This window comes from Ambystoma mexicanum, chromosome 1p (assembly GCF_040938575.1).
Source record: "Ambystoma mexicanum isolate Mex_15411 chromosome 1p, UKY_AmexF1_1, whole genome shotgun sequence".
Classification (NCBI taxonomy): Eukaryota; Metazoa; Chordata; class Amphibia; order Caudata; family Ambystomatidae; genus Ambystoma; species Ambystoma mexicanum.
Window position 1 is genome coordinate 714,624,977 of NC_090921.1, and position 21,458 is coordinate 714,646,434.

Genomic DNA, 21,458 nt, shown 5'->3' on the forward strand with positions numbered 1-21,458 from the left:
GTCTTTTCCCTCTTGCAGATGGATGAGAAGTTCCGGAGACAGAGTTCCCCCAGAGCGGCTGGGATTCAGGTAAGCGTTTGAAGCTCGTACAGTATTTAAAAATAAGCGAAGATTTGCATAATGCTCACTAATACCTTTTTTCTGTTCTTTTCCCTTTTCCTTAGGAAGCGGCGTGCTGGGATGGGAATGACATCGCCGAAGTTGCCCACAGAACAGAAGGAGCGATGAATGATGGGCAGAAGCGCCGCAAGGTAAGTCTGTTCCTAACAGTGTTCTTGTTCTTGCAGGAGCTGAGCGCAGTAGAAAGATGCAGGCCTACTGGAGACCGATTCCGAACACGGTGAGTGTCACGCTGCAGGTGCAGAAAACGCAAAGCATGTTTCTCAGCCTGGGTGTGGCTTAAATAGTCTCTGGATATCCCAGGTGTCTCTGGGCTGAACCACACCCAAAAGACTAGTCCTCACATGCAGTTCTGGGAACCGAAATATGTGGGGGCATCCATCTTGTCCCCATCAATAAACTACAAGTCCAATCCCCAATGTTATCCTATGGGAGTGAGTGGTTCTGGTGCCACAAGCGCCAAGTCTGACTCCAAGTGGGTCTTTGGAGGGATGGAGAGGCCCTTGAGGACCATGTAGGTGATTGTGGCCTGGCTCCAGCCTGGCATCTTGGAGGGCTGGGGACATGAGGGGCAGGAATCATGACAGTATCAAACACATTACTCAGTTCTCTTACTGGGACTGACATTTTACCCAGGACGCTTTCAGATCATTCCCCCATTACAATTAAGCTGACTCAGAGTGAGGCTCTGGGGAGACACAGACAATGGCGACTTAAGCCGCCAAAGTAATTACTTTCGGACCTGTATGTCGCCAGGGCACATTGGGGCTGAACTGCTGTTTGACCAAGACCTGCCTCTCTGCCAGCTGCAATGCTACCAAAGTCCCACACTGGAGGCAAAGGACTTCTACAGGTGCTAGATAACGTCCCGAGAGTGGGAGTGAAGAGAACAAGGGCCGATCTTGTTCCTGAGCGCCTGGATTGGGACACAAACCATCAGAAGAAGTAAATAAACTGGTTTCCTGCATTCCACAGTGTTGAACCTTCCCCTCCCACTCTTTTAGCCCCTCGTGCGCCCCTCCCTAAGAAGCTGTTTGCCGATCCATCCTCTCCGGCAAACTATCGTTCTCCATCACTCCCTTCCTGGGCAAACTCCTGGAAAAGCTGGCCATCTCCCAGCTTAATCTATATACTGAATCTGTTGGTTGTCCCCATGACCACCAGTCTGGCTTCGGAGCAACCAGAAGCACGGAAACTGCTCTTCTGAACACCTGTGAAGACTTTCTCTCTAAGCAAGACTCTAACCTTCCTTCTGTCCTCATTCTCCTTGATCTATCCTCTGCTTTTGACAAAGTCAACCATGCCATCCTGCTCAATCGTCTCTGTGACAACCTGGCCATCTCTGGTCAGGCCCTAGCCTGGTTGACCTCCTTTCTCTCAGATCGACCTTACCAGATCCAACATGGGTCTTTTCTCTCTTGTATCTCTACATGTGGTGTTCCCCCTGGGTGTAACCTTGCTCCCTGGCTCTTCAACCACTACCAGGCACCTCTGGACCACTGCATTTCTACCTTCTGTTCTAAGTTTCAGTGTTATTCGGATGGAACCCAACTCTCCTTCAGGCTCCCCTCCGCATCTTCTGCTCCTTCTCTCATACCTGACGGTCTGTGTCTGCAATTCAGGAATGGTGTGTCTTCAACAATCTCTGCCTTAATGCTGGGAAGACTGACATCCTCCTCATTGGGACACCTGCTCCCGTCTTCCCTCTCACTCTGGCCGCCCACCCTGGGCCCTCTACCTGCACCTTCCTGTGAGTCTAAGAACCTTGGTGTCATCTTCGACTCTACACTCTCCTTCTCTCCTCACATCTCTGATGTCTCTAAGATGTCACACTATCAGCTGCACCTCCTCTGAGATATTCTTACTTTTCTCACTTTCCCCCAGAAGCTCACTTTCTCCAGAGCCCGGGTCTTCTCTACTACTGCAACAGCCTCTTTCTAAATCTGCCTGCCTCTACTCTTTGCCCTTTAGAACGAATTCAGAACAGAACAGCACTGTGAGACTTGTCCTTGGCCTCAAGCCCAGGGATTGTATCTCTCCAGCCCTGAAATCTCTCCACTAGCTCCCTGTGGCTGCAAGGATCAAGTTCAAGACCCTCTGCATCGTCCACAAGGCTTTCTGGGGCAGGGGACCACACTACATTCAACTTTCTCTTCCTAAGCTTCTTCCTTCTTGAGCCCTCCGCTCATCCACCTCCAACTCTCTGAGGGTCAGACATTTCTCCAGGCAGAGAGTGGGGGATAGATCTCTGTTCTTGGCTGGGGCCTCCTTCTAGAACAGCCTCCCCGTCTCTCTCAAACCTGAGCAGGACCACCTAAGGTTCCGGAAGCAACTCAAGACCTTCCTTTTCGCTTCTGCTTTCTCTATCCCTCTCCCTTGCTGTCCCTTTCTGCTGCACATACTGGTTACCTGACCACCCTCTGAATTTACAGGACCAGGCTCCTGCACAACCAGTTACCCTTGTACTGCCTCCGGTCCTGCCAACCACTTAGGGACTTTACCTGCAACCCTACAGTCCCCTGATCTGCACTTATGAGCCACCTCCCTGGCAGCACTTACAAGTTCTTTTTTACTCTCCACTCCCCCCTGGCACTTCTTCCTTTGATCCCCCCGCACTTGAGCGATCTGAATGACACAAGGCCTAATAATATCGTTGTTTTGTCCTCCTTCTGTCTTCCTTTCCTTGTCTTGTCACGCCTAGAAACACTTGTGTACAGGCGCGTTATAAATTATTTCTATCATATCGAACCAGAGTCAACCGCATTGGAAGACCTTCTTGAAACCGCATGAAGCTACTGCTTTGAGCGGTTTTAATGCCAGTTCGCCATTTGAACCAGCACGACTCCACACATTCAAACCTGGCTCCACCCGCAAAGACAGCATCCGGAAGCCTGCTTTGGTGTCGAACCACCAAGAACTGAGAAAGGTATTGTTGAGGGGCTCCATCCTCCTTTGCTCACTTTTGGGACAATAGTGACTGCTAAGCCATCCACTTGCACCTTTTTCAACTAAGACCTATTCTATTTGTGACATTGTTTCTGATGTATTACCTTTCTACCACTATATCACCTCAGAGTGGTTGCATCATTCATATTGTGATGTTGGAAATGCCTTATTGAGGGACAGGGCCTCCTGTCCTTGTCCTACCACTTCTCTGTGTAAATGTTCTCTATGTTTTCTGCCACTGAGGTGCCGCCTCTTAATTCTTGTATTTTGATTAAAAGCACCCATGGGATACCCGTATGACAGCCATGGGTGGGGGTACACCCCTGTAGCCCTTATGTGTGTTTTTGGGCATCTGAGTGTGGCCCACAGAGCACAGTATGAGCTGTGGCAGCTACATGCTGACTTAACAGTGGCCCACAGTATCCTCCATTTTGGGATACCCAAGCCCTGCCTTAGGAAACAGTGGATTCCTGACAAAAGGCAAGATGGCCAATGTGGCCTCTTGGTTTCTATTGCCTTTTACCTGGTCCTGGGAAGCCCTGACTCTGTACCTAAGTCCTGAATGGCTGTTGGGTAGAAACACCATATATAGCTCTGGGGCTGCCTCCTGTCAGACTGGCCTGAGCCTTCCCAGGTGTTGCGTGTTGTGGGTACACCCTAGGGGTGGGACCTATGTGGATGGAGCCTGAAGTGAACTTACATTCTCTATAATGGGTGTCTGGTTTTTGTGTGTGTGACACGATGAGTGAAACAACCCTGCCTGAAACCGACATGTTATGTTATGTTATTTTGCTTATAAAGCCCTAGGGCAGCCTAGTCTTTAGTGATTATCTATGAATGCAGTGTAGTGTGCTGAAAGGCTGGGTACTTGCCCCAATCCACATCTTTTGTTATGGGTGTCTAGGTGGAGTGAATGGCCTGAATGCCTGATTGGATGCCTGCCTGCATGAATGCCCCACTGTGCAATTGGCTGACTGAGCCTTGCTCAGGCAGAGTGAATGAGGGACAGATGTGTATATCTCGGAACCTCTCACTTGCCAATGTGTTCAGTAGTTGAAGTCGAAGCTAAGCAAGAAGGAGCTGCTCCTTGAAGCGCAGCTAGAAGAGAAGTCTGCTGCTGCATTTCTTCAACAATCCAAAAGCTGTTATGTCTACCAACGACTGATGCAGAGAGGACCTGCAAAGGAGACCTCTCCCCAGGCTACGAGGCATCATCGGGCAAAGCTGCTACTCTTCATCAAAGTATCTTGGAAGCCAGTCCTGCGTCTGAAGAAGGGGTCTTCGAGGTCCAGAGGAGGAGTGCCAGACATCTGAAAACAGAGAAATCCATTGATGTCGGCCAGGAAACAGAGGTGCATTTCCTGAACACTGGAAGCCTTTGTAGTCTACCGCTCAGAGGTGCTGCTGGACACCCAGAGCAAAAGTTTCAAACTGCCTAAGAACATTTGAAAGGACATCCTTGCGGTCACCGCTGACCACTTTTTCCCACCGGAGAGAGACCAGAGTCGTGGAGTGGAGTGCCAGGGAAGGTCCGCCGGTGGGTTTCCCGTCACCAGAAACTATTGAAGTCGTCCCGAGGGACCAGACTTGGTAAGGATCCGAGGTACACTCCAGTGGTCGAGTCCAGAACACCAGAAACCATCCAGCGGTCCATGCTGCAGCTGCAGCACCGAAGAACCAAAAGGCGGAAAACCGCAATATTCCAAAACCCGACACCAAAAGTGACCTATGCAGCAGTAGCAGCCAGAAGTCATCAAAGGGTGCTAGGTGTCTTATCTTCATCCATCAATCCTTTAAGGAGACCACAGCAAGTTTCTTCTTCACAGCACTTCTACAATCGTCGACCAAAGGAGAGCACTGCGAAGAGCCAAACTGCTGCCATTTCGAAAGACTTTGGTACCTTTTTATTCTTGGACTCAGCATCCCAGTGGCTCCTTCTTTCAAAGAGGGTCCATTCTGGGAGGGAATCATTGAGTAAAGCCGAGAAACTCTGCGACTTCGCCTTCCAATGCACCAAAGGTACTGTGATGAGGAAGAGCATCATCTAGCCTCAGGAGTCGTCCAGGGCTCCCAGCTTCGTATTGGATCATGTTCTCCTGTGGCCTCTCAGATACTTTGGGGTGGTAAAAGCTTTTAAAAGAAAGCACAACGTTATTGACCAATATTGGACTGGGCTGTAGTTGACAACATAAGGTACCCCCTACCTTTTCTATTACAGGTTACCCAGGTGGGTGGTTCCTCACTCAGAATTACTTGTCTAGTCTAAAAAAAGCATTCTGCCACTGTTCATAACTAAGCTGCATTTCTTTCCTATTCTATGCTGGTTACTCCTTATTTAAGAATTCACCTGCCATTTAAAACTGTCTGCAGTTAGTGCAGTTCTTACTAAATTTGGTGGTACCACATACAGTGTATATATTTACCATTCTTTGAATATGTATTCCATGTACAAAGTGTTATTTGGTAAACCTAGCCAACCATATTTTATGTAACTAAGCTGTGTTATCACCTAATGTATTGTGTGGACATTCCTTTGTGGGTGCTTTGGAGAAACACTGTACTTAAGAACCTGCCTGCATCACCTCCTGAAAGCTTAAACCTGGCTGCTCGCCACGTATACCAAATTCAGAGCCTTGCTGAGGTGGTTCTGTGCCTTTACCCTACCATATAGGGGGTACAAGTACAGATACCCCCCTCCAGTATTTACACATACTCTGCATTTTCTGTGTTTTTTTCCACAGTGGTGGGTTTTCGTTAGTGTTTTACAGTACAAGTGTTGTATATCGGCCCTGGGGGCATTACCTGGGGCGGTATTGGCCCGCTGTCTCGTGGCTTATTGCCGCAATATGCACAAGCCGCCACTGGAGAGCTCTGCATCTCAAGAGGGGAAATTTGGGGAAAAGTAGTGTACAGGAATGATTCCCAGAAGAACATAGCATTGGCTTAGGAGAGGCCTGTCCTCCTAATATCCGTGAAACCCAAACGATACAGTGGCAATTTATGATGCAAGCAAAGGGTCGGGAGCTAGCCTAAATACTACACTAACAGGTCTTGGGTGCCACATATTGCACCAGCTTCCATCTCGTGCAAGATGCTCTCTCACTCCCATTGTTCTCAGCACTCACACCTTCTTCCCCTACCTCATCATGTTTTACAGTTTCTTCTTCTGACTCGAGGTTGGTAGCTCATGACATATCCCATTGGCATCCTGTAGCCCTCAGATGTTGACACACAGGACGGATGGCACAGCACAATCAACAGAAATACTTGAAATTGTTTTTACGGTTAAATAGTTATGCATACAAGTGTACAACTAATTTACTTTAATGCAGAGATCACAAATGTAAGCTGTTGTCCGGGGATAGCTAGATGCATTTCTGGAAATGGTAACATTATACTCTCGTTACCCGCCCTGTGAGCGAGGGGGGTGGCCCGAGTGATGAGGGCAGGGCAAGGATGAAGTAATAGCAGGTAAGAGATAGATTTGTAGGAAATGTAAATAAAATACATCTAAAACTTAAACACTCTTTTATAGGAACTTCCACAAATCGCATATGTAACCAACTGAACAATAAATAAATCGTGAAAGAAACATTTTGAGCAAAATAAAAAGTATGGATTAAGCTTTATATTCTCAATCCTGAATCGAGGTCTGCCAAGTAATCCGAGTCTAATACAAACCTCCTCTGGGTTTGGAAGTGTACTATCAAGACTGAAAGAAACACAGAAAAAGCAATGTTTGATACAACCACCTTCTTGTAGTCATTGTTTCACGCAGCACGCACCTTTATGCAATCCCTCCCATTTCTAATCATCGAACATTTACACCTATTAACCCCTTAAGTGCCAGGCTATTATGCAAGTCTATGCAGAAAGGAAGAGCATACTCGTCCTTTGAACTTAGGACATACCATCTACCATAGTCTCTTCCAATTATCCACTCACTGCTATGTTTGTAGGCATAAAATGTTATGTTATGTAACTGCAAAGCAAAAAAAGAAACTGAAGCAGATCACTGCGTGTCCACTGTTGGGTAGCTGCACCGCCATGGGCTTCTGATTCTGGATCCAGAGGGGCCATTTTTGCAGGATTCAACATCCAGAGAAATTCTACCCAATTCATGCAATGGCTAGATGTGATATCTAAGTTCACTGCAATTCCTCATGTATCCAATTCAGCAAGTGACCTCACGTAAAAGCTTACTTGGTTGAATGGTAAGATGAAAGTGTTCCTCTTTTCAGCCTTTGTAATTCTATTCTTTCATGAAAATGTAATGTATATAGTGTGTAATACATTGTCAGATTACACACTGTATCGGATAGCTCATAGCTGTTGCAGGAATGCACATGCAGTCATCCATCAGCCCTTTAATGCCAAACCAATGGCAGTTAATGCGCTCTACAAATGCCATGTAACATGCAAGTACATTATTTTTCAATAGCTTAATTTAACTGCTCACCAAAACAACCCTCGATTACACCCGGGTAAACCATTATAGCAGCTCCTGGTCTTTCAATGCCTGTAGATTTGCAAAATGTTTACCCCAAATAATTGCTGATACACTTACTTCAGATCTGTGGTGAGGAAGGGCAGAAACTGTATGTTTTCCACGCTTCTTGTAGAAAACATCTTGCGGAGGTCCGACCTTGGAGGAAAGAAAAGAAATGCCAGTGAAAATTCTTCAATAATCAGATTCTGGGAACTCACTGACCAATCCTTATATTGGTGTGTTCAAAAATAAAATAAATCATCAAAGATCGTTTTTGTGTGCATTTCTTTCTGGTATACCCACTGATTTTGCTAAACATGAATATAATGAAAATACCCACGAGGAATAACATTTTATTTCACAAACAGCATTATCTTACAGAATTAAAACAAACTTCTTTGATACACAAAATTCAGAAGAAAATACAGAATTGTCAATGTATTCATTATAATTGATCAAGTAAATGTAATCGTTATTGCAAGAAAGCGCATCCATCGGAATTCATTTAAAGCACATTCGCAGACTTCTGTGGAATTTTGTATACTAAGTGTCCCTGCAGTACAAATACAATGCAGTTCATGCCTGTGTTGCCAGCCACCTGATTGGCGGAGCACCCTTCCTCGGGTGATTATTGAATGCTTTGCAAGTATTCGGATCGGTTTAGAGGAGATCATAATGACTTACATCTAATTAAACCTTATTGACTAAGTGAGGAGTAATTATCAATTAGGATAATTGCCTTGCCCCAACGTATGGCCACCAGCTTTGCCATAACTTGGGTGTGGGCATTTTCTCATTGTAATGGCATCTTACTTGCTCCTTATGGCTTAATTAACTCTAAGACACAGTATTAATTGAAAAATGTTTGTGACAAAATAATGTTAGGTGTCAAAATTCCCCATTAGCCGGGTCCAGGAATCCCATATATTGGGTATAACACATGAATATTTTCTGATTGAAAGGAAGGGTTGTATTTACCACACTTAACAGCTAGGATCCATGCCACGCTTTGCGGCATCCTAGGTCTAGAATCCAGCAAGTTCATTATCACTTTAGTAATTAGCCAACAATCTCTGTGGCACAGATAGGTTATGCTACTAGGCTTTTGTACTGAATCGAATCACCATAGTAGTTTCAAAGCGCTGATCTTTAGCTGTCCTGTATTGTCTGTCTGAGAAAGCCAGATCTTAATCTGCAGAGAAGGAGTACAAGGGCAAGAGTGAAGCAAGAAGGAGGTAAAGTGGAGAAAGAGGTTGCAGGCCCAGGGAGGGAGCCAAGAAGAGGGATGCTTAGCATTGGTGTGGACGTTAAATGCTCCAACCACAAGGCTGTCAGGACTATACTGCACCAATGATCCCTAATAAGGGTGAAACCAGGTATGTAGTTGTCCTGGCAGCCTTGCAAATGTCTGTCTTAAATTGATTAAGCTATGTATAAAGTAGCACTGCCCTCTTAGACAAAGACAATTTCCTATAGAAAAAGGATTGCTCATTTGCACACCCACGCCTTGCTGTTGTGGCTCAGAACTGCAGGTGAACTTTCAGCGTTGGCCTAGGTGGCTTTGTGGAATGTGTGACTTGGCTTAGAGATACAGAAAAATATGCATTGAGTTAATAAATACACATTAGGGCCCTTATTCATAGAGCGTTTTCCAATGAGGTTTTGCAATTATAAAACGCTTCTGTGAATTAGCCGTTGGATTCAAAGTCAGTTTTTAAAGGTATAGGTCAAGTAGTTTTGGGCGTGTGAGGGGGATTTGAGACAATGCTGGGCAATACTTGTAGATATGAAGGCTTAAAAGATCAGCAGTGTCTATTTATGGTATTGAAGAACTTAAATTCCAGAATAGTAACTATGGGATTGCTAGGCCGACTCCAGGCGGTGACCAAGTCCCATTTAAGGATGTGTGAGAAGCTGAATGTTGCTGGTAACAAAAAGGCAAGGCAGTGATGTAGACAGAATAAAGTAAATGTGGTTATCCCTAACCTCTAGATGTAAAGGTAAATGATTCACATGTTCCTAGTTTTTCTCAGATGACTTATGAGGTAATGCCTTTATGAGATGGCCAAATATTGGTGGGGTACGGAAAAGTGTGTAGGGGTCTGTAATACTTATGACCCAGTTATTTGGCTATATAATAACAAAACTTAATGAGAACCACCTCCAAGGGTATCTAATGATAACGGTGTTCCTTCGTTACATAATTATCTGGTTGTTCATTAACTAGAAGAACAGGGTGATCTTCCAGTGGTTGGTGGCAAAGGGAACATTATTTTACAAAGTGTTCCTTGATCTAATTCTATAAATGGAGCAAAGCCTCACAATGCTGTTCCGATTTTCTAGCTGTTGTGTTGTCAGATGTGAGAATCAGACATTATGGTAGGGGGCACACTGAAAGGAAGGTCTAAATTCAGAGAGTGTCAACTCAGTCTAAAATGTAGCCCATATCAATCGCTTAGAGAGATTAGACCTGCAATGAGGGGGTTCAGTTTCGAAGGACAATAGGTAGTTAATAACACTATTATATAATATTGTGGGAGCCCCTCTACTGAAAACTAACACGGTTCAAATAAACTATTCGATGGGAGGTTTCGATGGGAGGTTTCCCACCACGTTTTAGCTCACTGCACCTTTCAAAGAGGAGACATTTCATTTGATTATCAGTCTGGTCCCACCCACCAGGGCAGTCCAGCAGAAAAATACCAGGCAATTCTCCTCTGAAGAAGAGCAACAACAGCAACCCCAGAAACGTGTTTCGGCCTTGTTGGGCCTCCTCAGTGAGTGGAGACTGTGCCTCTCTAAGCACACTCTTGTTTAGTTAAGAACACTTAGTATTTGGCTGAGTAATGGGAACGAGATGTACTTCAGTTACGCACCCGGTTTAGTTGTATTGGCTTATTGGCCCGGGAAGAAATTATTCCACAGGCCAAAATCTTGAAATGCAATTTAGGAACAGCAAACCAGAAGGCCAGATGGGGTCAATTCCTGCATAGACTGTGTGGAAGATGAATGTAGTTGGAGTACCAAAAGGGTAGGAAAGGCTGTTAGGGATCTGCGGACACATTCTTGGATATGTTGCAAACCTGGCCCTCAGAAAGGGTGGGGATCATTTGATATTCTATTGATATTTTGTCTGAGAAGAGTGCCCCTCACTACACAGCTCAGAGGTCCTGTGCAGGGTGCTACTTTTTTTTTTTTACATGTTTGCTATCCTAAGGCTATGATGCGCTTTGTTGCATGCACAGCATGTTATGCCATAGTAATGGCCACCTCACAGGGCCAGGAGGGAAACGTTCAGGCTGCAAGCCAACAATGTGAACACCAGTGTGGCCAAGGATCAGCAGTGAAGAAGCCACGAGCCAGCCAGCCAACATCGAGAGAGTGGGAGAGAATAATCACTCAGGATTAAGTGGTCCAAATGCAAAGGCATAGCCATGATTCTCTAAAAAGTCGGGCCTGAAGCTAAGGTAGTCAGGAGAACAGCAGTAACATTAACACCTGTAAATGCCCACACGGTTCTGCTGAGTGGGCATTTCCAGATTTAGGGTGGGCCTTGCCCACTCAGGCACTACCCTGTCTACGCCTCTGTCCCAGTGCCAGCTTACCTCAGAAACACTCAAATCTGATAACTTTCTGGCACAAGAACCCATCTCTATACCGTTATTTCATATCTCGTTTTCCTAAATATAGCCTGTTGCAGGTCGTACTTCTTAGAATGTCCCTGACAGAAAAGGTTGATTTCTTTTTCTCATATTAGCAATGATCAACCACACTGACCATAGCCATGACCTGAAGGTTGTTTTCTTTTGCTCATTTTGAGTAGAGGTCAACCATAATTGCCATTACGCAGAGTAGATGTAGCAAAGGCAGCCAGTGCCCCCTTTCTTCTTAGGCATTATGGACAGTAACCTTAATTCTCTTTAAACCTCTCCTCTCATTTCTATTATTTGATTTTTTGGTTTTTCCCATCACCTTTATATGCTTATGATTCACAAATCTTATCTTTCCCTTCCTTTACTGATTCGTTCATTCCTCTTTGTCTGCTTGTCTTCTTGCTATCCCATTCTGGATGTCTTCTCACTATCTTCATCTTAATGCCTCTAAAACAGAGGTTCTGTTTTTCCCTGCTTCAACTATTCCTGCTCTTCTCTCTCCCCCTTTCCTTTCTTTGCCTCCTTCTCTTATTTCTCCTTCTGCCCATAATTTCGTCGTTCTTGACTCTTCATTATCTTTTTCTACTTATATCTCTTCTATTTCTCACTCCTGTGGATTTTCACTTCTAAAATTTCAAAAAGCTTATCAGTTTCTTACCTTTCCTTCTACTAAACCTATTTCCTGTATAGTTTTCTCTCGCCTGTTTTATTGCTCTTCTCTTCTTTTTGGTCTTCCTGCTTCTCACCTTGCCCCACTTCATTCTATTTACCAGTCTTCAATTCGAGTTCTTTGTACCCTTTTCCCTTGGGATACTATCACTTCTGTTCTACACGTTTTGCTATGGCTTTCCTTTGTAAATCGTATACTCTTTAATGTGCTCTCTATTGTTTTTAGGTGTCTCTATGGTCTTGCTCCTCCTTACCTCTTTCTGAATTGCTCTTTCTTCCAACTGCTCCTCATGGCCTTTCACGTTTCTGTTCTTTTGGCACCTAAGACTTGGAACTCCCTTCCTCTTTCCTTGCACTCCATTTCTTCCTTTTCTCTCTTTAAGACCCATCTAAAACATACCTTCTTACTCATTGATCTGTTGGTTCCTGATTATTTGCTCATGTGATTTGAACTGCTGGCTGCATTTGTTAAGCGCTTAGGCGTCAAGCGCTATAGAAATTCAATACAAATACAAATAATTTAACCCATAGAGATGTTTCTGCAGTTTTCAGTTTCTGAATGCATATCCTAAATATGACTGTAGGTATTGTCGATGTTGCTGAATATGAAACACCATTTGCTTTTAAGCCAGTTACAGAAACTACAATATTGGTAACACAGTGATATTGACCACTATATCAGGGATCCACCTTTGATGTTGAACTCTTTGGAAGTTTGAAGGATGTGTCCCAAGGCACAAAGCTGGGAAGGCAGCTCAGCAGGATGTGTGACTGTTGCTGAATTCGATGTTTTCAGAACTACCTCTAGATTCTGTTGCTTTTTTCCATTTTCTTTTGAATAATGTGCGTTAAAATGCACCGTCTTTACCCATTCTTTAAAAAAAAAAAAAAATCGTGTGGACCTCCTATCAAACCTTACGAGAAGTTGTGATCTCTCGCCTTGTTCTGTGGGTTGGGGACATTTTCGGCCCTGTAATAAAAATCACTAGTTGCCAACACCATTGTTTATTTTTTTAACCACCTCTGCCTCCTTATTACAGTTTGTTCTGTAAACATACTCCAGTATGTAGCTCCTACTGTACCGCTCTCTCTGTCATGACACACTGAGCAAAAAGCTTTCGCTACGCTCTGTGGTATCATCACGCTCTGTGGGGAAGGAATGTGCCACAGTGTAGCTGTTGGTGCTGAGATGGGCAATCGGATCACATGCTGGTTCAGACGCGGAAGACTAATGCCTGCAGTTCACCGGAGCTCTTGCGTCACAACCGTTCTGTAAGTTGCAGTGGCGGTGTTCATACTTGCCTTCTTGACCTGTCTCCGTTCCAGCTGGCCTATCTACCCTGCAGAATTTTCCCTCTGGATTTCGGATATACCTTGGAGGGGGCCTGAATGAGAACCTAGTGAACTTGGCCGTCAGTCTGGCCACCTCCAGAGATAGACCTTACCTCCTCAAAACCAAGAGGCACAGGAAGCAAGAGGTAAGAAGGGTTACTGCTTCAGATTCAGACAGTGATCCTGCCACACTCCATACATGCTCCCGATTAGTGATTATGCTACAATGCCCTTTTACATTTCTTTTTAATATATTTAGGAGTTGTAAGTCCACTGAGAAAAGATAGCAAAGTTCCTAAAATTAATTCAAAAAATGTTTTCTGTCTGCATGCCCCTCCATCACACATTTCTTTTTTTACACTGTTGCAAATAAGCTGTTTCTATATTTAATTCAAAGTTGTCTCGTTCTCAGATTTCAATATTACCTCTAGTGAATCGTTGACCTTTGCAGTAAAAATACATGGCAAGATTAATTTTTTAACTAAACGATCTTCAAAGGCTGTCATTTAAAGCGCGACCTTAGAAAAATGACATGTGGATGGGGACCAGTTTGAAAATCACTGGGCACTTCTGACTGTTTGCAAATTGTGCGCAGTTGCTTGAAGCATAACTCCAATATGTCAATCCCTTAACTTATTATCTAGTTCTTTTAATTGGCTCTTAGCATATATCTATTCTGTCAGAAAAAACACCAGATAACCTCTCGTGGTAGCTTTGCTTTATAAAGCCAGCTTATTACAGGTGCACCTCACTGAATACCCTGCAATCATAATTCATGCTGCATAACTGGCCTTGAAGCATTATAATTAATTCCCCAATTCCTTCCACCAGAATTTATCTTGGAGTTGATCAACTACTAGGGTGTTAGGGCATCCACAATGTCATGCTTGATACATCTAAAGGTGTAGAAGGATGTGCAATGAGCTCTAAAGGGCTCCACAAGGATCCTGTGGTTGGGATGGTGCTAACAGGCTTAAATATTTTGTGTGTGTTATATTCCTTGTGTGTAGTTTAAAGATGCTAGTAGATTGTAGTTGGGGAAGGGGAGGTGATTTGGGGCTACTACGCAGTCATATTAGAATGTTAGGGTTATACTGAATTAGTAGGGTTCAAGCTTTCTTAGCCATCAGGATTAGGTGTTACAATTCTTGGTTCTGTTTTATGATGCCTGTGAGGAGGTTTCAATGTCTTATGTGTGATGGGGAAAAATGTTGGGGAGACGTATCCGGATTCAGATCTCCAAGGTGTTCTAGTTTTAAGCATTGTGTGTAGGACTACGGCACATGTCAGCGAGGCTGACAGTAATAGTTTGGTCTCTTTTTTCTCCTTTTTGTAAGGGTAGTGTTCAGATTTGTGCTTGCTTTTATGTTGTTAAAATCTGAGTGACCATCCCTTGGGAGTTGCAGAACAATGCTGGTTCATCTGCGTGGTTCTTGTGAGTCTTACAGTTGCAACCTGGCAAGGATGGAGGTTGAGAATTGTGCCCATCAGGTATGTAGAGGGTGTCATTCTAGTTTGTCTGTGATCTACTGAACAACCAGGTTTTGAGAGATTTTATGAAGACTAGGTGATTGTCATCTGTGCGGAGTTGCCTGAGCATTGAGTACCGCAGGTTGCTTGACAGGAAAGAGAAGGTGGATCTTGAAGTTACCCAATTTATCAACTTCTGACGGGCGAAGGACCAAGCCACATGCGCCAGAAATCAAATTGTACACGGAGGCAAATGCTAACATTGTCGGAAATCATGCTGCCAGATAGCTTTGTTTGTTATTACTAATATCAGTGCTCCAGGTAAGATTTTGAGGGGGGAGTATTTTACTCCCTATTTTTAAACTTTGAGAGTAAATGTGATTTCGAGAGAGTAAAAATTACTTTTCTCCTTTGCAAGAGAAAAATATATGTGACATCCAGCCGACGTGTGCAAAAACTGTGTGGAAATCACTACCATGCGGCAGCTTTCTTCACTGTGACAGAATAAACCAATAATTATATCTCTAAGGACTGGCCATTTGATCTCGCCTGTATATATTTAAATGTTGAAAACACAAAAACCCAGCCAATTACATAGTAAAGCAAACATGAATTGTATTGTGTATTTTGAGGTTCGATAGCAGAATTGTCTTTTGGTATTTCATGAAAGTCCTCATTTCCTGGACCTAGTACTAGCTAATGGTATGCCAATGTTATGATAGAACAGTGCAGACAGGCAAGGACTCCATGCTAAATTCTATACCTAATACCATGGTCAAATTGTTATTTATATAGCGCTTTTGCAAAGCACGGTACATAGAACATATTTATCACAATTATCACCAAACTGAAGTTGGTACTCCTTTATCTACCTAGAAAGGATGAAAGGCTGCGTTGGCCTTGCCGGGATTCCAACCTGCAACCTACAGGTCACGCACAGATTGCAGCAACGAGTGATCAACCGGGACAGCTATCTTATTGGCTAAGATCCGTCAGAGGTTGGTAAACTGATTATCGACTGAGGTATAATATTCACAGCGCCTAGATATTGGATGAACCTTGTATGAAGCACTACATAAAGTTAAATACCTAGCTGGATTATCACAGGGACAGGTTTTGCTAAGTTTCTATTTCAATTACAAATATAACTTTCATTTGTTTGTTTGTGAACAGATCTTGCACTTCCTGGAGAGTCAGGTTTTGGATTTTGTAATTGTAGTCTTGAGAATTTGAGAGGCTATAACACCTGTGATTGGTGTAATGACAAACACTCTTGAGCAAAGACTCTGCTGCCATTGACCATTTATAGTAATGTGCCCTACTGACTGCAAGGTTGAATGGATGTAAACTAGACCTTGAAAACTCATAATTTCATATAAACTATAATTATAAAAACAGTGTGTAAAATGATACGTGTAACAATTATCTGCCTCTGCATGATTCTACATACAACACAGAAACTCTGAATAATACAATTGTGCAATAACTGTTTGCTTTCACTGGCAAAAAAAGCATACTTTGTTACAAAAGATTAATTCTCAAATGCAACTTAGTTTTCCATCTTAATTATACAATCCTAAAAGGCTAGGAAAATAAATGTGCACAGTGCTTCGGTTTACTTCATGAGCATCTACACAAAACACAGCAGAAACTGAACGGAATGAAATAATTCCTTTTATCTAAGTGTGCAGTTTCTTTTTTTGAAAGGCTTCAGAGAAATACATTCTGTTTCAGAGGCTTTTCTCCATGGCTTGAAATTACATCCATGTAGATAAAAATCAAAAGAAGGTTCTGGTTTCTGTCAAGTAACTGGACCTTTGCACTGTCCTCTGCTCTACACCGTAAATGTAGGCAACAAAATAATAAAGCTGTTGTACTTACAAGATTTTCATGTGTAAAAAGGCCTGGTACGACCCTTTTCTGGGGGCCTGACAACTATTATTAGTGGGGAGTACAAGGCGAGGGAAGCAGTTCCCAATGGAACAATACAAGGAAGTGGGACGCTAACAAGAAAGTGGGCAATTTAGCAGCAAGGGATCTACAAGAAACCAAGGAACTAAACAGAGGGGAGCAATTGCCCAGTCTAAGATTAGGTAGGCAGTGGAGGGTGTGTGGACCTAAGTGGCAGGGAGGAGCCAGTCCTTGAAGAGGAGAGTCTAAAGCTCCTTTCTAGTTTGAAAAATCTTCCCAGACTACCTGTGCACTACAGTGATTATACAGGTCCCGAAAAACACTGAAGGGTCAGCTTTAAAATTTTGGGGTTGACTTACAGGGAATACTGAGGTGCACCTTGGGAGAAAAAAATTACTGAGGCATAATTCAAGCATAAACAGTTACGAGGCTAAGCCTTAGGTCCAGGTGGGTTAGCTGCGTGGAAAAAAGTTGCCAAATATTGGGTGAGTGAGGTGATTGAGGTCAGCAGGAGTAAAGAGGTAGGGAAGGAGAGAGGTACAGTATAGCTTTAGGCGTAGCTTGCAGTTTCTGTACCACCTCTGCATGAGAGAAGCTTTAATGTCTACTGCTGATGCACTCATTCGCACTGTGCTGCACTAAACCCAATTTTTCTGTTGCCGGTAGGACTTGCAATAATCCTGTCTGGGAAGCAATGAATATTCTCTTGTTAGCCAGGCCTCTCTTCCCCAACACTATCCACCCTTAAAGGTTTGTAGTTGTGTGTCAGTGGGGGTGCGTGGGGAGGGAGTGCCGTCGACTAGAGTGACAACATAACTACATGTCACTAACACATCTTTTTCCATCCCTTTTTTAGTCCTGGAAATAACCCAACTGTCTGTAGGAATGGCTTAGGCGGTTAAGGGGGGGGCAGGACTAACCCACTGCTGCTTCTTTACACAATCTTCATGCAAAAAGAAAACTCCTGAGTTGTTTTCTTAAGGGCTCAGATGTTCAAGTCTTTGCTTCATTTGAGATTCTTGACCAGCAATTGTAGTTTTCGGTTTAGATTACAAAGCCAGGTTTATAAGTACCATAACGCAATCAGATGATGGGAACAGGTTTAGCATCCCACACCTGTCAGGTACTAATTTGAGATGTTTTTAATCTTCCCGCTGATTTATAGTTCTGATAGTCACCTGCTCTAAGTTGCTGTTTGACGAAGGCATGCAGCTTGTTATGCGTTATGTGCATACAAGCAAGACACAGTCTTTAATGAAAAGACATCACTCATGATTCAATCACCTAATAGTGTGCATTCAGCAAAAGACAGAGAGCTTTTAATTCAAACAGGGATCACTCTCAGCTTCAGATAATATATTGTTATAGATGGTGTTTTGCAGTATAGACAGCACTACCACCTCAGTATAAATAATTTACAGTCAAAAACTGTCTGTTGAACAGAACAGAATTCACTCATAGCTCAGTTTCAACTGATAGGTAGTTAAAGGCAGCCTGTTCAAAAGATGAGATATCACCCACATGTGCGAAGAAATTGGGCAATTTCCCCCTTGGTTCTTTAGCAATGGAGCAAGAAACTCACTTTTCCCCATCAGAAATGTTTACAGTTTTCAGTTCCTGGGTATATATCCTAAATGAGACTGTGCATAATGTCAGCGTGGCTCGAGGTGAAACACTATTGGCTTTAAATTCACGTGCATGAACTGCACTGCTGGCAGTGTAGAGATTTCCAATACAATCAGGTATCCAAATCTAATGTTGAATTCTTTGAAGGCAGTGGGTCACATCCTAAAGTAGAAAGCTACCAGGGTAGCTCAGCAGGTTGAAGGGCTGTTCTTTAGATGTTATATGTTTAAAGCAGACTGTAAATCTTATGGTGTTTTGCAATTCATTATAATAGGTGCTGTAAAATGCACCGTTGGACCAGATGATGGTTTGGGCTTCACGTGTGCTCATATTGAAGACAATGGTGGGTGAATGTCTGCCCCCATAGTGAAAATCAAATGCTGGCACTCATAAAACACTATTCAGTTTGTGAAGCAAATAACATCTTTAGAAGTGCATACTCTGATAAAACTCAAAGGGTAGTCCAAAAAACAACGTAAACACATTGTAAACAGAGAAAACAGGTGGATTTGAGTTTAAGAAGCATGTTTCACTTTTGGACATGTCTTTTGCGTTGTTTCTATGACTTTGCAAGCTGCACATTTACAAAACAATAGTATGTCCAGCATGCTTGAAGTTTGCGTTTAACATAGATGACTCCCCCCATTGAGATTTAGGGCCCATCTATTCCTGTGTTTCGGGCCAGAAGAAAGGACAGGCTCAGCAATCAAAGGAACTGCAAACACGTGAATGTCTGGCTGGTCAGAGTTCAATGAGCACATTAAGACTCCTGAAAGTGTTTGGGGAAAGTGTTTGGGGTGACTCGAGGGGGGGTGAAAAGACTTGAGGGATAGGGTACCAATTAGGGGGGGTGAAGCAGTAATTAGGGGGAGGAAGTAATTAGGAGGGGGCTTTTGCCCCTCTTTGCCACCCCTTAGAGACGCCTATGACTGCTTCCAACGGTCCCTGTCCAAAAGCCAAGTCATTTTTAACTGGGGAAATCTGGAAATAGGGTCCTGTCATGGAGGGTGGTAACATAAACCGAAGAGGGACATGGAGGTCCGAGGTAGCGTAGTAGTTCGGCTCCAAAAACAGTTGGCAATAGTATGGGCCAATAGAAACACCACATTCTGTCATTATACATTCTTTAGCTTCAAAATATTACCATTTGGGTATGGCTTGCCCAGTGGAGTAACTTTGCTGAAAATGTTGGGGGGGGGGGGATGACAGCTGAAGAAAAGGTGCCCCAGCCAAATGAATGGGGACAAAATGGTGTGTCATGAAAGTTGGGGGGGGGGGAACAAACAACCCTTCCCCCTAAAATTACGCCCATGGGCTTGCCACTATAATTACGCTATTCCTCAAATGTAGCTTAACTTCCATGTTCCATGGCATTCGAAAGAATTGTTAACATACTATTTCCCCCTAAACTATCTTTCTAATGTATTTTAATCGGTTTCATTGTAATTGTACTTTTCTTCAATAATTCTCTCTTGTCCTTTACATTTCCCGTTTCTATTGTTAATGCATTAAAAAAAACAATCAGCGTCATTCTTAACTTAATAATTACATTCCCCCTAACTCAAACACAAAACGGTTAAATAAGCGATGGAAAAGACCCCCGCCCCAAATGCAAGATAACTCTCAACACCCTTCTACCGGACAGGGGGTGCAAGTTAAACTAGCGGTCTCGGGAGGAGGCTCTCCTCAGAAACAGACCACTGGTGTGGGCACCGCACAGAGGACAACTGGTGGAACGCCAGCTTTCTATCTCCCTGTTCGGGTGCTTTCTCTACTCGAGCGCGGTGCTTGCTGGGGGCGGTGCAGGCCCTGACACGTCAGCACAGTAGGCGGACTCCGAACGAGGGCCTCGAACAGAGTAGGGGGTGGAGAAACACTCACAGGCCCGTGGAAAACATGCCGACTGTGAAGATGATGCAAAGACCGGAGAGGATCGCCATGGTGTCCGGCATCTTCACTGGAGCGGGCGGGGAAACACCTTCACCGGCAGTACGTCTCAAAAGTCCAACGAAAGAACCAGCGCTGTTACAACTTGGGGCCGGCCCTCTCCGCCCCGCCTACTGGACTAGGATGTGCCGCTCCCGAGACCTGGAGGCTGGAGGAGGCAGGCGGAAGAAAAGAGCCAAAATCATAAAAAGTAGCGGTGATTGCCACAAGACTGAAAATTATTGGAGGGAAGGTCAAGAAAAATAACTTAACCGGACAAAAAAGCTAAACTAAAATGCAAATAATCCGAATCAGCCAACCTTCCCACCAGCATTTCGAAATCCAATTACATAACGAAGGTTGCACAGCAAAAAAAAACAGGACCAGATACAACGAGCCTTAAAGTGTAAAAAAGCCAAACAAAATTTGATTAAGTGCGACACAACTGAGAGGAAATCGACCATCTGCACGGAGGGTGCAGACATGCCAACATTCTGCAGCCCCTTAGAGGTAGATTGCATCACAGACTTCGGGAGAATGCATTTTCCCCATAGGATTATGAGGGATATACTCATTTTAGGCTTGAGACAGTAAAAAATAGCACAATTTTAAATGAATAAAGCGGGAGGCTTGGCATGTATGTGGGTGTGCTCTTTTTGGAAATGTTGTATTAAATGGAATGATGGTAGACAAACCTCAGGAAAATGTGCAGGGCTAATCCACACATTTTCCTATTCTCACAGCAGACAAACGCATAGACCCGTGTCCTCTGGGTGGACACAGCCTTCACCCTACAGGCACAGTCCGCGCTGTCATATTTAGTTGGGATATGACAGCAGCAGTACACAGTGCATCTCCAGAAGGGGGAGGACCAAACCTTCCCCTTGCCATGGCCAGCCTGATTAACAAAGGCTTCATGGAACCGACCACTCTTTTGTTGGGCCCTGCAACTGATGGCAACAATTAGCATACCAATTAAAGGGTACTTTAAACAGGCCTGGTTGCAGAGGTTAGCAAAGGAGATGGGGACACCTGAACAACTTTTCATATGCAACTGTGTCAACCTGAAGCCAGCGATCGCCCTCCATATCAAGAGTGAACTGTCATGTCTGGGCCTGTTGTTTTTTAGTTGGCCACCCTGCTAGGGGGGGCCCCAATCATAAGGTACGCAAATGTGGTTTGCAGGAGCCAGAGAGTTGTGTCTCGCCACAGCTTCAAGGTAGACCTGTCGCTTTAATCAGGAGCCACAGAGAGCTCCATTAACCAGTTAGACCCTTTGATCCACTACAGACAGGAAGATGGGTGGGACTTAGGAT

General features: G+C 43.9%; 1 protein-coding gene across 1 annotated transcript in view; it reads right to left on the reverse strand.

Moving 5' to 3' along the window:
- The window catches only part of SLC50A1 (solute carrier family 50 member 1), a 129,750-nt gene extending 109,413 nt beyond the window's left edge, over window positions 1–20,337 (reverse strand). Inside the window, exons 1-2 of the mRNA XM_069650148.1 lie at window positions 20,098–20,337; window positions 7,634–7,711 (exon numbers count right to left, since the gene is read on the reverse strand). Coding sequence (XP_069506249.1) covers window positions 7,634–7,711; window positions 20,098–20,168 — 149 coding nt within the window. The 5' untranslated portion in view covers window positions 20,169–20,337. The remainder of the gene's footprint in view (window positions 1–7,633; window positions 7,712–20,097) is intronic.
- Window positions 20,338–21,458: the final 1,121 nt, after the last annotated feature.